Source organism: Lissotriton helveticus, chromosome 10, assembly GCF_964261635.1.
Source record: "Lissotriton helveticus chromosome 10, aLisHel1.1, whole genome shotgun sequence".
Lineage (NCBI taxonomy): Eukaryota > Metazoa > Chordata > Amphibia > Caudata > Salamandridae > Lissotriton > Lissotriton helveticus.
Genome location: NC_136071.1, coordinates 1,120,289,020 through 1,120,306,142, shown reverse-complemented (window position 1 = coordinate 1,120,306,142; position 17,123 = coordinate 1,120,289,020). Strand labels below are relative to the sequence as shown.

The following is a 17,123-nucleotide window of genomic DNA, read 5'->3' as shown; positions in this document are numbered from 1 at the left end:
GCACGTTTCCATCTCCCGGTTAAATAATATTTTATTGGCAAGACAAATCAGCTAGACATTCACGGAAGAGAACAGGACGAGCTGCCAGCCCTCGACCCTGTTCAATATGCCCTGTTCAGTGACGAGGGAAGGCACATGCTGAGGTGCCATTTCTGACAGGGTGGAAATAAGCCGTTCTGCAGGCCTGTGCGCGTTTCCCTCAGGGGAAAGAGTCCGAGTTTTTTGTGCCGCGCTATTTTGCCGTTTGTGGGAGACGTTCGCTTGCTGTGGAGCACGATGCCATGGTGTAAATCTACATGATGTCACCCCGTCCTTCCGAATCCCCCCCCCCCTCACCAGTTTCTCACAACTCAGGGATAGTCGTAGAAATTGAGTTCAAGGGGTACCCCAGCCTGTCCCAGCCTCCCCCTGCAGGAGCCTGCGCTACGCCCCTGGCTCCATACGATTTTTTTGCTACTCGCAATCACTCACCCTCACTCACCCTCACTCACTCTCAACGCCTCAACCTCACTCACTCTCAACCCCTCACCCTCACTCACCCTCAACCCCTCACTCACCCTCACTTACCCTCAACCCCTCAGCCTCACCTTCACTCACCCTCAACCCCTCAGCCTCACCCTCAACCCCTCACCCACAACCCCTCACTCACTCACCCTCAACTCCTCACCCTCACTCACCCTCAACACCTCAGCCTCACCCTCACCGCCTCACCCTCAACACCTCACCCTCAACCTCAACACCTCACCCTCATCCCCTCACCCTCACAACACATATTGTGTTACAATAGGTGTCACATTTGCGGAAGATAAAACTATCTAGAGATGTAGCATAACGACCAGAGCTGCCATATAAGTCACGTAAATACTAAACATGTTGCATTCCAAATGCTATAGGTGTCACATTTGCAAAAGTTATAACTATTGGCATTGTAAATGACAAAGCCATCAATATAGCAATTTTAACATCGCAAAAAAAAAAATTGTCATTTACAAGACCAATAACTACAACTTTTCTAATGCGATACTTATTGCATTCCAACACCACTCATCCACGCAACGCCACTCATCGACGCAACGCCACTCAGACGCAACGCCACTCACACACGCAACGCCACTCACACACGCAATGCCACTCACACACGCAACGCCACTCACACACGCAACGCCACTCACACACGCAACACCACTCACACGCGCAACTCACGCAACGCCACTCATCCACGCAACGCCACTCATCCACGCAACGCCACTCATCGCCACTCTTCCATTTGCAAAAAGAAAAATGTCTAACTATTCTATTGCGAGACCTATTGCATTTCCAATGCTTGTTGATACTTGGAAGCCTAAACCAGATTGGCAACTTTAAAATACCTAAGAAGAATTTAGTACTCTATCCAACTGTGCTTCCTCAGAAGAAATTAAGAGAACCTGCGTTTGGGCATGGCGAGATCAGTGAATGCCATGCATTAGAAATTAATTAGCTGTCAAATTAAATAAGGCTTGGCAAAGCAATAGGCTTTGCCTTTCAGACCTACTGACTTTTGTTAATACATTTAAGCCACGCTGTACATAACCGATGCTGTGCAATATCTCTTAATAAAACAGGCATTGGCATAGCCAATAGGTCTCGCTGTAGGGACCTTATAAGTATTTAGTTATGCAGCACAATATCCTTGGTGCAACAACATTAACTGTTGCATGGTTAAACACTTATAAGGCCCCACAGGCGCGACCTATTGGCTATGCTAATGCTTGTTTTTTTTAAAGGACAAACCGTGCTATCAGCCACCATTTTGTGTTCACAAGCCAGTGAGGCCGCCCCCCTGCCTCCTCCCCCCCCCAGCAACAGGGATTTTCTACATCAGAGGGTGCTTCTGTGAGCTGTTTAAACTGTATTTACTGGGGCCTGTGCACTTCGTTTTTTGGGCCAGCAGGGGGAGTAAAGCTTTATTCAAACAGTATTGTTAGATTTCGAGTTAGTGAAGCCATTACCTGCTGAAGTCCAAAGTTGTGGATTGAGCCTGTCTGTCTCCTAGGAGATTCTGAACAGGAGCAAGCAGCTTCCAACTCCCTGGCCAGCAAACCTTGTCTGAGGTTGCTGGGACCTTATATGGTGTGCTAGTGGTTGGCACATGTGTACACCGATTGGTGTTTCTATTGGGTTACGGTTAATGTCCTCATTGGTTGGGTATTTGAGGGTTCTTATTGGTTTCTCTGTGATTCAATCATTGCAGGGTTGGGACTAGGGTTAGGATTTCTATTGGAAGTAGGGACTAGGGATTCCTATGTTATTGGGAGTAGGGTGGGACTAGGGCTAGGGTTAGACCTTTAATTGGAAGTAGCTATTTAGGGCTTCTTGTGTGATTGGTTGTTGGACCAGTTGTGGGACTAAGAGTAGGGGGTTAGCTTTCTATTGGAAGTAGGGACTAGGGCTACCTGTACCATTGGCTGCTTGGACTTGGGTTGGGACTAGTGGTAGGGCTAAGGCCTTTATTGGACGTAGAGATTAGGGTTTTTGAACTGATTGGGTGCTTGGACTAGGGTTAAGATTGGCTGCAAGGTCCTGGTCTCCTATTGGTTCTAGACGTTAGGGCTAGTGTTGTGATTGGATAGTGTTAGGGCTAGGGTTCCCATTGGCTGAAGGGGTCACCTGATTACTAGGGCTACAAAAAAGGCCAGGCTTAGGGCGTCTCAGCCCGGGCGGAGAGGACAAGGGTAGTTGCCTGTTTGAGCCTAGTCGAGACTGGTCGGTACTAGGGCCAGAAATGCTGCCCTTTTTCTCATTTAACAATACTCAGCCCACACCATCCACATCCACTCTTTTATCCCTCCACTATCCTTTTTCAATCAAAATTAACAGACTAACATGTTCACTTCTCAAATTCCATACTGAACTATACTAACATACTGCCCAAATAACTGAACAACATACCCACTACTCCAATTACTTCATATTTATACTAATGTTCCGGAGTGGCGTGCTACTCGCCACAAAAGCGCTTTAACACCCATCAGGGGTAACAAGTGATATATGAATGCAAATCTTTCTTCCCCTTTTATCCATCCGCTATCCTTCTCACTCCAAGTAACAGACTAATATCGACCACTGAAATTACCTCATATTTCACCATATTAATTCACCACTAATCCTTTATAGGCTCCCTGAATAGCATGCGTCAACAAGCGAGCGATAAATAAATACAAACTTTTGTCCTACTCTATCCTTCTGCTATCATTCCAAATCCAAATAACTGACTAACATATCCACCACTTAAAATGTACTTGCATGTTTCACTATACTAATTTAACACTAATCCTCTATGGGTCCCGGAGTAGCATGCTACCCGCTGAAAAAGCGCTTTGACGCCTCGACAGGGGTAGTAAGCCCTATATAAATGCAATTACAATACAATGTTAAGTCCCTGTGGCTTTGTTATCTTAAAGAAGCAGTCATAATTTTCAGTAGGCATACCAAGCCTTCTGATATTTAATAGTTTAACTTTTTTCGTTAACCAGACTGTTTTTTCATATCAATTTGTGTGACTGTTAAGGAAAAATAAAGTGTTTGTTTCCGCATTCCAAACAACATTTTGAAATTGTGACTGATGTTGTCTCTTCACATCCTTAAGGCAGTGCCTAGCTCCCAAATTTCGCACTAGGAAAAACGAAAATACAAAAGACACTCAAAAGTATATTCAAGTACTCTTTAATGAACAAATCCATTTACTCTGGCTTTTTGGAAGCTTCCTTTTGGAGTTTCTTTACTTCAGCCTTGATGATTTTGTTCCTCTGCAAAACAAATGGTTTAACAAGTTATAATGTATCAGTGAACAATAAGACCACAAACAAATAAAATCAACTTTTGCAAGAAATATAACACTTAATTAGAAAAGCCTTTGTACCAACTAAAATACAACCGGGTGTAATATGGAATGTTAATAGAGAAACGTGTGGTATATAATCACTGCACACTTATTTCCTCGAGTATTAATCTATGCTCACTCTTTAGGTCAACCATTAAGAGAAACCTGGACAAATAAAATTCAAACTACAAGAGTAGAAGAGCACAGTTTTTTACGAGTATGTGGTTCTGCAGAACATGGTCTCATATCTCCAATTAAGTTGAAAACAAAAAAAATGCCATGTTGAATCTGTATTTTCTTTCTTTTTAGCTGTATTTTACAATCTTCTTCACATAACATGTTAAAAGATACAGCCTACGCGTTTCGTCCCAAACTCAGGGGATTTCAGGGCAAAACAGATGTAAATTATTCAAATTTTATGAGAAATAGTGTCACTATCAAATCGGACGTACCCATTATTGTTCAGCTCACATTCAAAACCACGCTGAGAAGATAATGTATATTTCTTAATGTGCTGTTACTGTTTACAATCTTAAACGTTCAACAAAATTGTTTTTCTGATTACAGTTGTCCTGAATACTCAGACAATCCATACGTATCTTCCCATCTTTATTTAATTACTTGTGCGCCAATCAAATTATTCAGAATGGCTGAATTTCAATCCATTCTAGCAGTAATTGTCATCTGTGTAATAAAAAGGGACTTCCGGCACTTCAGATGGTCAGAGTATTTGGGACAACTTTAACCAGAAAAACAATTTTGTTGAACATTTAAGATTGTAAACAAGAACAGAATATTAATATACATTATCCTCTCAGCACGATTTTTAATGTGAGCTGAACAATAATGGATACAACAGAGTTTTGAGATAGTGACACTTTCTCTCATCGAATTTGAAATTACATCTATGCTTCGCCCTGAAGAAGTCCCCTGAGTTTGGAATCGAAACGCGTAGGCGGTACAACTTTAACATGTTATGTGAAGATTGTCAAAACAGAAAAAGAAAATACAGATTCAACATATGGAAGATTTTTTTTTCTCTTCAGCTTAAGTGTTTAATTATTCTCGCTGTGTTCTGGGAGATATGAGACATTAAGGTTCTATGGAACTGAATACTGTGCTCCTCTACCCCTATAGTCTGAGTAATATGGGAACATGCCGCCAAACTAAAATCCTGTTGCATTTAAACCAACCCCGGGCGGCGAACACCGCTCCTCCAGTGGAGTTTTGCCAATCCCATGCTTCGTTGGGAACGCGGAGTTCAGGTAAAACCCCGACTTCGTGGCGGAGTGAAGTTAGCTACTGCGCCATAGCCCAATTTCTTTTAAACCCCACTTACCTGCTCTTTGGTGTCTCTGGGCTGTCCTCGATGCAAACCCCTACGTTTAACGTCCTGCATGGACCACAAATGCGCAGTCCACGCAAGACGTAAAACGTAGGGTTTTGCGACTGGTGGCAAGGAGAAGGCAGCGCGGAGATGCCAGAGCAGGCAAGTATTTTTTTCTCTCTTTTTAAAATTGGGAGTGGGACTGGAGCAGAGCTCCACTGAGTTTTTTTTTATTTAACTACACCCGCCCACCCTTAATTTAAACACAATGTTATGATGGTATGCCAAGTTAAAAAACTCAGGAACCACATGTCCGCTAATGCTTAATCTGCAAGTAAAAAACATGGCTGAAGTCAAGTGATTGTGTGTCCTTGGATACAAGCAGGCGCATGATGTACAAATGGATACCTCCACTATATGGGGGTTGGGGGGGGGGGGGGGGGGGGGAGTAGTAATGGTTTAGGAGGAAAGTGAATTTGCTAACTAATAAAGCATTGCTGCCCTCAAGAGTATGTATTTTGTACCCACTAACATCGCACAGTGGCGGAAATTATAATTAGTGATTGTATAGCAGCACAATCATCTTTAACTGCTTCAGTGCTACCGCGTTTACCTGCTGTGCGCTGAAAAAGTAGTAAATGGCTTGTTTGTGACAAAGCCAGCTCGTCATGAGCGCAGGGCAGGTAACGCCCATGACGAGCTGGCTTTGTCATTAGCGTCGAAGTGGTTAATTAAGCATTGCAGTATCTTGGGTAGTCTAGGTAGGACGGTAAACATTTCACTGCAAGTCTGATGCGTAGTCAGTAGGCTGAAGTCAGTAGGCTGAAGTCAGTTTTACTGACCTGTGGTTAGATCATAGAACATTACTTGCATATTTCCTCAGTTACCATGGATACTCAAGGCCTTGCAAACTTGTAGGTGTAGTGAGTAACTGATGGTAGGGAGTGCTGTAGGATGCACAATAGCCATTTACTTGCATAACTGGGCTGTGTTGGTTATATGCACAGATCACCTGGTTTAAGGGTTACGCCTACCAAGAGAGACACTAGCCTGCTCATTCCCCCACTCTCCTACTTGTGGCTACAAGACAGGTGTGTTCACCTGGATTTCCAAAGGTTGGTCTCCTAGTGACATCAGACACTTCAACTCTCAGTAAGAATATACTATAATATTAAATAAACAGTCTCTGACCATTAACATCAATTTGAAGAAACTACACTATAATAATATTAGTGAAAGTGCAGGTGGAATTTAAGTTTAGCAACATAAAGTTACTTACCATCCTCTTGGCTTTCATGACGCGATAGCGGTCAAAATCGGTCATCTTGGCTTTCTGATAAGAGAAAATTACACCTTTTACAAAAACGGGTAACCATTCTCTGCATGTTGCCCATAAGAGCTATAACTGCCTTTCGTGCGACAAAACAATGGACATTTGGGAAAGGGCTTTTACAGCATATAATCCGATTTGGAGTAAAGCAAAATACCTCATATTTGGAAGTTAAGAATACTCAACATCGAGGAGTCTAAAGCAGAAGAAAAGTACTCAATCATGTTTCAAATCAGTTAACATGTATAGATTCCATTAAAAGGGGGGGCCTTCTAATTTGAGAATATATATGTTATACACACACACACACACAAACTGACCGATGTTCTGGCTCAATCTTCAACCCACTGAAATTCACTTATGGTTAGCAACGCACACAATACACAATAACTCGTGTTACATGCCATGGCGTTGTGCTGTTCCAGACTTAGAATTTGTCTCTGTACATATGGCAATTATGCATGCAGTGTGGCGCGAATGAGGTGCTAACCTTAACTGGTAAATTTCAGTGGTTTGACAAGTTTACTAGTCCTCTTACCCTCGCTCCCCTCAGATTTGTTTTTGGTGATTTACTTTTTTTTCAACATGTGCCTTTGGTAGTGTACAACACGCCAGCCACCATGGTGCAGCAATGTCTCTCCCAACCTGTGGTTGCCGCCCACCCCAAGAATGCCCTGCAAGGTGTTAGTTGCAGGACAGGGCCAGGCTTAGTGTTTAAACCACCATGGCCACAACCTGCCATGTATCTATTCTGTGCAGTGTCTTCAGCCACGCCTTGGGCTCAATCGTCTACGGCTGTGAGCAGCGCAGCATGAGGTTAGTTGCAGGGCTTTCCTAGTCTTGTAATGGTCTTATTTTGCTAGCTCCCAAATTCAATGCAGATTAATTTAACTGTGCCAAAGTTACACCTGATGAGACTCCAACTGCCATCCTTTGCATCTCTGTGCCCCACCACCCCCTACCGATCTATTCAAAACTTGACATAACAGTAACCCCCTCTTCCCCATTTATGGATTGGAACATAACTGGACATACCAATTTAAGAACACACTTTTGAAGTCTCTAACATTTTGTGCAAATTAGGAAATGGCTTCTCTACTGACAAGATAAAAAAAAAAGTGCAGGGCTGGATTGTTTTGTATAATAGGAACACCTCTAAAACTACTGAACAAATATGCACCAAATCAAACAAGCATTGGAAATGCAATAGGTCTCGCACCATTAGAGTTAGTGCTTTTAGAATTGTTTATGGGGTTTTTTTGTAAATGTTTAGCATTTTTGTTTCCTGTAGCCAATGCTAAAGAATTACAAATAAAAAAAGCCATAAACATTTCTTAAAGCTCTAACTGAAATGGTCTGAGACCTATTGCACTGTGTGAGGGGTTGAGGGTGAGTGAGGGTGAGGGTGGGTGAGGGGTTGAGGGTGAGTGAGGGTGAGGGGTTGAGGGTGAGTGAGGGTGAGTGAGGGTGAGGGGTTGAGGGTGAGTGAGGGTGAGTTAGGGTGAGGGGTTGAGGGTGAGTGAGAGTAGTTGAGGCTGGGTGAGTGAGAGTGAGGGTGAGTGAGGGGTTGAGGGTGAAGGGGTGAGGGTGAGGGGTTGAGGGTGAGTGAGGGGTTGAGGGAGGGTGAGGGTGAGTGAGGGTGAGGAGTTGAGGGTGAGGATGAGGGTGAAGGGTTGCCAATAGGTCTCGCAGTAGGAAAGTTGGAGCTATTACAATTGCAAATAGCAATGCCTTTTATTTTTGTTTTAATTTTAAAAACATAAAGGGCTTTGTCATGTACAAAACCAATAGCTCCAACTTTCCTACTGCGAGACCTATTGGCAACACCAGTGCTTGTTTTTTTTTAGTCAAAGCAACACACGCTCTTGCGTACATGCAGGCACACCACCCAAGAGCATCTGACATCTCTGAGAAAATATGCAACTACATTCATATTCTGTTCACAGTATGTTATGGTCAGGCATGTCTGAGGACATCTTAGGGCCAGGCATATGAAAGAACATGCATATGTTAAGGTCATGCATACATCTGAGAGGGTTCAGAATAAAAGACAACCTGTCTTCACGATCTTGGGACATCTACTGGGCACGTGACCTTCCTCATCGCCTCAACCCTCTGCATAGGGGCTAAATACAAACATCTAAGAATTAAGCAAGTGCAGGTCATGTTCATATGGTGCATAAAAGGGATGTCACATGGAGTGTGGCCTTAAGGCTGTGAAGTAACTGCTCTCATAGAACCAACATGTGTGCACATATAATAATGGGCGTTTTCAGGGTGTGGCAGAGGGGTCCCTCGAGGGCATTGTTCTAGGACCTCATACTTTCCACTATTTAATTAAAAAATGTAGGATCTCGAATTCACACGCACACAAATTAACACATTCCACTTGCAGGGTGTTGAATTTGTGATAACTTAGGGATTGTGAGCGCATCCTGAGATGTATGACTTTTGCTTGAAATAAGATTACACACTGTCCTATTTTCACACAATGGTAGGCACTGGCTTTGGTTTGCTTCACTTTGATGAATGCCGATCTGAACGCAGTGATACAGAGCGAGTTGCCCAGGATCACACAACTGAGGCAGTTCCTCAGAAGACTGCCTCTGCAGCAAACCCCCTGACCGACACAGCATAGATCTTGTTGCAGTGACAAACAGAGCTCTACAGACACGTCCCTGTATATCTGGCGCAGCGCAGTGCTGTGAATTAGATTACACAAAACGGAGGGGTGTACGCGTGATTGGGACAGTAAAAAATACAAGTGCTTTTAAATGACATATTTACATGAAACATAAAATGAGTATCACTGCGGCGGGTAACAGTAAACCTCGGTTATTCAGCGCCAAGAAGCTCCAGAGGTGAACGTGCAATTAGCAAACATGCATGTTACATTCACGTTTACATGCACGAGCAAATGAGGCGATCTGCCAAAAATGTAAAGATTTTTGTTGAACCTCGGTAGTCAGGAGTAAAACCAGCATCATCTCCCAGTCCCGCCACGTTCCTGCCCCCAAGCAAACCTCTTGCTGTAGCAGTAGCGCCACTCCAAGAGACCTAAGAGCAATGCAGGCAGAATGAGAGAAGACTGCCACATATCGGAAATGTAAGATTATAAAGGGACCGCGGAGCCGAATGGGAGATTTGACATGGCGTGGAAGCCATCTATTTCACTAGACGGCAGTGTAAGCGCCTCTGTCATCTGCAAACACCCCGCCCCCCAACAATCCCCTTTACAATCAAAGAAACCTAACAGTCTCTGTGAAGTCTGAGAGTGAGTCAGGGACGCATCACGGGCCATGAGAGACGGAACGCAGGGGTAAAATCTGCACGGAGCAGAGGCAGGGGAGAGGGGTGACAGGGCAGCATGTGACGGATGAGGGGCCGCCAGCAGGGTAAGGCAGATGGAAAAGGAAGGAGAGAGGGGTGGAATAAAAAGGAAAAGAAACAAGGCGGGCAGGGGAGGGGGCGGAGCGGGGAGAGCGGCATGTGGGTGTTAAGAAGCCGGGCCAAGATAGCACAGAGAGCAGACAGTCAGTCGGGAGAAATGCACAAGGCGGGCAGGGGAGGGGGCGGAGCGGGGAGAGCGGCATGTGGATGTTAAGAAGCCGGGCCTTTGAAGTGAAGCTAAGCTTCACTTCAAAAGGTGTCGGAGGAATGCGGCTGACGGCGATTGCGGCTGTGCACGCGCTTTTAAGCTCAATGCACATGCGCATTGAGCTTAAAAGTCACGGGCACTGCAAGGAATCGCCACGATTCCTTGCTTCTTAGTTAAAAGTTGTTTAAGCCGCAATAGGCTCGCAAGCTCGATGCGCATGCGCATGCGCATCGACAGGCGAGACCTAATAAAGCACCGTTTGCACAAAAGAATGGTCTACTTTAATGCCAAGTTTGATATAACTATTCAGGGGTTTTCACTCTTTCAACTAAATCCGCTGTGTACTAAAATTATACACCCCCCTCAACTTTTTTTTCTGGTGGACCGATCTTTACGAAATTTGGCATGCTGAAATTTTACCTGAGCAGAAAAGTTCAGTGCAAATTCCATCATGTGGTCAAAAGTATACATCAAGAGGTCTTTTCAATAAAAAGCGTGGCTGAAGGAAAACAACTCCTACTATATATATATATATATACACACATATACATACACACACGCAAGTATACATTTATACAGGCACAAACATATCAATATAAACGCACATGTAGCCTAATAAAGCGTTATTTGAAATTAGAGTACAAATATAGTGATCAGTACAGTGCAACAGTATAAAAGAAGGTGGTTGTACCCGAATTGAGAAAAACACCTAATGCCTCAGATTTCATTTTAGAGCTTTACTATAGGTAACTACTGGTGAAATGCTCAAAACCTTATTGCTACACAAAGACATGATGGACGGAATGCTGAATAAATCACACATTCACCCCCAGTTAAGAGATCTGGGTAAAATCCACTGTTCTTCTGCTCACCACGCCACCCCAGTTTAGACCGAGCCATATGCAAATCAGTTTTGACCCTGTGCCTCATGGAAACAGTCCAGACCGAACTGCCATGCCAGGTCCTCCCTGGACCAGAAACAAGCATCCTGTGATCGGTTTCAGAGGCAACACCCATTATCAGCCAGGCTACCTTGAATCCAGTGGCAAAGTGAGCAAGCGACCACGTCTGGGCATACCCTGCTAACTTAGGGCTAACAAAGCAATGATGATGAACGGAGCGCTGAAACTTTTCAAACACTCACCCCGAGTCACAGATCTGGGTTGAATCCATCATTCTTTAGCTCACTTCGCCACCCCTATTCAGATAAAGCTATATGCAAATCAGTCTTGACCATGTGCCTTTTTGCGTTTGTCACCCCGAGTGGGACAGGTATGCCCAGACGTGGGTCCTGTGCTTTCCATACCACTGGAGTCAAGCTATCCTGCCTGATGAGGGGTGAAACACCAAAACTGGTCCCAGAGTGCTTGTTACCCGTCCAGGGAGGACCTGGCAGTTCGGGCTGGACTGTTCCCATTTGGTGCAGGGTCAAGACTGATTTGCATAGGGCTGGGTCCAAACTGGAATGGCATGGTGAGCAAAAAAACAATGGATTTAGGCCCGGATCTCTGTACTGGGGTTAATGTATGACATTGTTCTGCATTCTGTCCACCAATTGTTTTTTACAACCTGACAATTGCCTCATGTTCAGAAGCACAATGAGTCTAATTTAACTCTCATTCAGTCTGAGTGACAAACACTAATTTGTAACGCTTAAAGGCACTTGCAAGAGAAGAAAAGCACTTTACAAAAACCTATACATAAATTACGTCAAGAGCATTTTAGAAAAAGATACCTTATCTCTGGCATCGATCTTCTTTGCCCATCTTGTTTGAGACCATTTTTCATTTACATTTTCTTTCTCCCAGGCACGTCTTACAAACTTCTGACGAGCGCTGCAACGTGAAAAAAAAAAAAGAACAGGCGTTATTTTGAATAAATTTTACTACACCCTTTATAAAAAAATAAATTTAGCTGACAGCTCAAGACAATCTTGGAGAAACCTCAGAATATTAAATCTTTTAATTTATTGTGCGACAAAAAACAAGGTAAACCTCAGGCTAATTTGTGGGTGTTAATTTCTCACATAATTATATTACAAACTTGCTTGTTCACAGTTTTCGAAACCTTTGTTCAAGTCTGTTCCTGCGTGTCTGCTACAAAACAAATTGGTCTTTATGCTCCTACCAACTCCTGGCCCTTTAAGAATAGATTTTGGAAATGGAGTATTAAATAAGAGTTAATATCCACACAAGTCTTGGCTATGAATTCTCAAACTATAAAATAATCTGGAATAGGACCTTAAACTAAACATTCTTCCAACAAGGGTTTTCAAGAGGAGGTTCAGCATGGCTATAAAGATGACACTTTTACAGAAGATTAAAAATTGTTCCTCGGTTTACTGGGAGCAACAAAGCATTCTGCTTTGAATGAGTGGTTTAGGATTGCTCCAATGCAGACAAGCAATACATATCTGCTTCAGCAAGCATCTGTGAAAAGTGTTTTTTCCAAAAATGTGTTTAATAAGCTAACAGGTTTACAAAAATCAAAACACAGCGAAAGACTCAGTTGTAGTTAGGGCTCCTGGTTTTATAGTATTTATATTTGTCATTTCCATCTGTATTTATCCATATTTATTTTTTCCTATGTTTCAATGATAAATACACACAGATGGTAAAATATGCACTTGTAATAAAATATGTAAATTTAGTTTCGAGGTTGTGCAAATCTACTGCTGTTTAAGGCTCGCTACTAAAATCCCTATACTTTAATCCCCTTTATAATTAGGGTGAAAGCTCTAAGAAAAAGTCGTAAGCTCAGATTGCACTGCAGACAGTGGTTCCAGTATAAAAATGCGCGCACACGTTTTTAAAATTTGCAATATGAGGCTATAATGCTCCCTGAATGCTCTCCGATTAGATGCAAATATTTGCAGAAGCTTGAAACAAGAGTGAGGATTCTTTTTTTTTAAAATATTCACAAAAAATTGCTAGCCTACAGTAACATTTTAGGTACCATTATCATCATGTAGTAAAATGTGTTGATGTATGCTTGTATTACCCAAAAAATATTATTAATGGGAAATCATTGTAACCGGTTTCAAATAAGATTATGGGAAACCTAAAAATAAGCACACATTAGCAACACCAGTATGTCTGAAACTGGTCGTCAGCCTTTTGGTTGTGTCAATGTTTGACTAGTTTTGGAATGATTTTTGTAAAACCTTAGTGTGGGAGCTGCCAGGCACTCGCCATTATAACAAACATTAGCAAAAGCAAAAAAAATTCTGGTCTCAAAAAGCACATATGAACAAAACTAGTGTGCCGACCAGCTCCTTGTGAAAGAGCAGAATGCTGTCACTCAGTGTCAGGGTTGGTGTCAGGGCAGGGGGGGCGGGGATGGGAAAGAAAGAGGCAGAATTTTAATAAACACAAAAGGTCAGTTACCACCAGACTTAAGTAGGGACCTAGTTATTAAAGAATGTCTCAAAAGTGCGCCCATGGTATATGTCCTTGCATTAAGGCAGATATACAGCTTTTGTGAATTCACAAGAATTTACAGAAATAGGCCAAATAGTACTCCTAGTAAAGATCTGTGAACTGCATTTTAGCTGAGCAAATATGCATGTGTAGATTTGCTCCTACGAAAATCTCAGTGTTAGCAAGTTCGCTATATCTCCAACTGGGCCGGACGGAGAACTGAAACCGGCCCTGGCAAACTGCTCAGCTGGCCCCCCCTGAGGTCGGGGGGAGTGCAGGTGAGCAGTTTGAGACTGCCGGTTTCGGCCGATTATGTTACTGGGGGCCGACATTGCCGACCCCTGGTAACAAAAACGGCCCCCACCCAAGCAGCCTACCGGGGAAATGCCCGGTGCCCGCTATGGCCAGTCCATATCTCTGATCTCCAACCACTTTTTTCCTAACCCTGGAAGACGTTTTACGTCTGTCATTGCCAGGGGTAAATTTCAAACCTCTTGCATTGTGGGAAAAGATTAGAGAAGAGTTGGTGAAAATCCTTAAAATGTGCACAACCACAAAAGGGCATTCCAAATCTGGAACTATTGCTTACTTCTACCTTCAGCGCCAGTATGTGGATCTGCGGAAACGTGGGAACATAAGGAATTTCTAGTATTCAAACCCTACTATGGTATGAGCCCTGGCATAATCTGTCGCTGCATTTCATGGTACATAAGTGACAAGTGGGTTTTGTTACAGGACAAGTAGATTCATGACGCAACCTGCCCCATGGACAAGTAGATATTTTATTAAATTCCACACAGCTGTAATCTATATTAATGACTTACCTGTGGGGGAACTTGAGCACAAAGTCAGTAAGCTGCATGCACTTGAAGGGCATAGCCTGCCTTTTGACACCACTACAAGGGCCATCCACCAGTGCCTGCAATAATAAATAAACACGTAACTTTTCCTGCTAAATAATTTGGGCAAAATCTCAGTCACCAAGTTGTGTTGGGCAAAAACACAAGGGGGTGGGGGGGGATTAACATGTTTGACTTTAGAGCGCACCTCCATTCTCCTGGCGCTTAACAACTGTAGTTTGGGGAAAAGACCCACTAAGATCCGAACCTGAGCTCAAGGTCAAACATAGATCCCTTCAGTGGATACAAACGTTAATGTTTTACAGCTTTCCAGGGTCTCTTAGATGGCTAACTACATCATATGACATGAAAATGACTTCTGCCTTGCTAGCAATCGGGTGCAGAACTTCTTCTATGGGCTTCTTAAAAAAATTACAGCCAGCTGGGTATATAACTTGTGGAGTATGATGGCAATATACGTACCCTGTTTTGGTCAATTACGTCAACAATTGCAACCAGCTTCCCTTCATGTGGGCCGAAGGAGATGAAGGCAACCCGGCCAATCTGTACATAACGCTTGAAAACCTGTGAAAACAGAAGTAAAAACTAATGAGTCATGAAAATGAATGTGAGGTTTGTTACACAAGTGCAGCTTTAGATGTACTTGATAACATTGAAAAACATCACAAGTGCAAGTAATGGGTCACCATTCACAGGACGAGGGTACAAAATCAATGCCTAACAAACCGATATTCCATAGGCTAAAAATGTGCTGCGTTACTGAGGGGCTTCATTTTTTTCACATGTAAACATGGGTGTTACGAGGTTTTACACATTCGATTGACGCTCAACCCATTTTGAAGCATTTGCATGACTTGGGTGGTGGCGGTAAATAATTTGTTGGTATGCGCAGCAAGTTATGACCAAACTTTTTTACAGTGGTCGCCCTCTCCTCACTCCTACTGGCACCTACGACAACGGAAACTCTGCATAAATCCTATAGGGTGTCAAAAATAACACCATTAAATGCCAAACACCATGAGAATAATTATTTTGGAACCTTAAGAGCCCAAAACTACATTTTATACAATAGTAACCCAAAAAGCCGAATGTGCAAAGGTAATTAAATATTTATTTTATTTGGTCAATACCGCGTTTTTCTTATTGCATAGGGTAGGTAGATCTCTTTTTTTTACCTGACAGCAAGTGACCTGAGCTGTTTTTTGAGTGGAAAAAATGTGGATGGGACAAATGTGTCCGCTCAGATCACACGGAAAAAAAATTAGGAAATTGAACAATCCCGTTGCCACAAACGTATTCGACCACTTCAAATGTCGCCGCTACCATAGATCCAGTTGTAGAGTGCATTGATGAAACTATGAAAACTGTGTTGCAGAGGGAAGGACGCAGGCAATACCGCAGTTAATTATTTGCAGCAAAGGCGTACAGTCATGATTCTCAAGCACAATGTATAATAGTTTACCATGATTTACGTTAAAACCATACAACAGCACTATAGGTGTGACGTCATTGCCCACTGGAAAATACCATAGGCTTGACTTCTCTTCGGGCAATATTTACATCGTGTCCGTGGGCTCAGTTAACTAGCAGTCCTTTAAAGTGTTTCCTTAACTTGGGATGGGGGCGTAAAATTAGCTGTAGATATATCTACTTGCCAGTGAACTCTGAGGGAGGGTAATTACAACATTACAAGACGAATCCACCTTCAGCTCTTCATTAATGAAATATTTGCATCACTTGATTGCAAAATTAATCAGAGGTACCTGGGTCAGAGGACAAGGTACAGAAGCCAAACCGCAGAGGTCAAGGTGTCGGATTTTAAACGGTACATCATAACGATTAAGGGCGGGATTAAGGTGAGGTGTTTGGTGTCAAACTGATTTAAATGTATTAAACTATTACACGTTGAAAAAAGCAACTTCAAAGGAATTCAGAGCACTAATTTATTTGAATGCATCTTGTACTGTACATTCAAAGTACATGTCCCACTCGAGTTCTGCTGTTATGGCGTTCTCTCGTGAGCGGCCCTGAGCCCTTTCACTAGTGAAAAGTGTACTTGAATGATCTTCACGTGCAAGTACTAGTTATGATTTTCACGTGCACGTTATTTATGTTTTGAAACTTTATGTGTGGGGCTGCGTCTTCAGTGAGACAGTTACTGCTGGAGGTTTGGCTGCGCATGTTGTGGGCTCCTTATTTTCCTACAAGCTTAATTACATTTTTCAACCTACATCTGCTTGTCCAGAATTTTCTCTTCAAGTGACGTGGATGTTACCACTAAAATAACTCACTACAATGCGTACACATATCACAGTCGGCCAGCTGTGAAACTAGTTTTTCGCCGGCGCGTGGACGTCCACGGAGGCCAGCGCCCGGGCTGCACGGAGCGGACATGTGGTTGTCCCGGTCATTCCCCTAAGGTACACAACTCTACCTCTCCTCAAAACACACGAGTTGCACCGCAAACGTTACCGCGACCCCCGTCTCTCTTCCTAGCCACCACCCTGTCCTCTTACGGCCACTTTTGCTCCAGAGCAGATCGCAGTTCGACTCACCATGGTGGCGGTCCACGAGCAGAAAGGAAAGCGTCACTTCCGTTCTGCGCCGATAGCTCTCCGCCGACTTCTATGCGCAGGCGCAGAACGAGTGTCAGCCGGAAGATCAGGGAACGACCAACCCGATTTCGTGATTTGAGCAGCCATCTTGGAATGGTGCGTTCGTACCGTA

General features: G+C 43.3%; 1 protein-coding gene across 1 annotated transcript; it reads right to left on the bottom strand.

Annotated features, from left to right (window-relative positions):
- Window positions 1-3,689: 3,689 nt before the first annotated feature.
- On the bottom strand, window positions 3,690-16,999 carry RPL14 (ribosomal protein L14). The gene is made up of 6 exons (XM_078663901.1): window positions 16,952-16,999; window positions 14,859-14,960; window positions 14,361-14,455; window positions 11,853-11,952; window positions 6,469-6,522; window positions 3,690-3,788 (listed from the first exon to the last, which is right to left on the bottom strand). The coding sequence occupies exons 1-6, from the start codon at window positions 16,952-16,954 to the stop codon at window positions 3,723-3,725; spliced, it is 420 nt and encodes a 139-aa protein (XP_078520027.1). The 5' UTR covers window positions 16,955-16,999; the 3' UTR covers window positions 3,690-3,722.
- Between the last annotated feature and the right edge of the window lie 124 nt (window positions 17,000-17,123).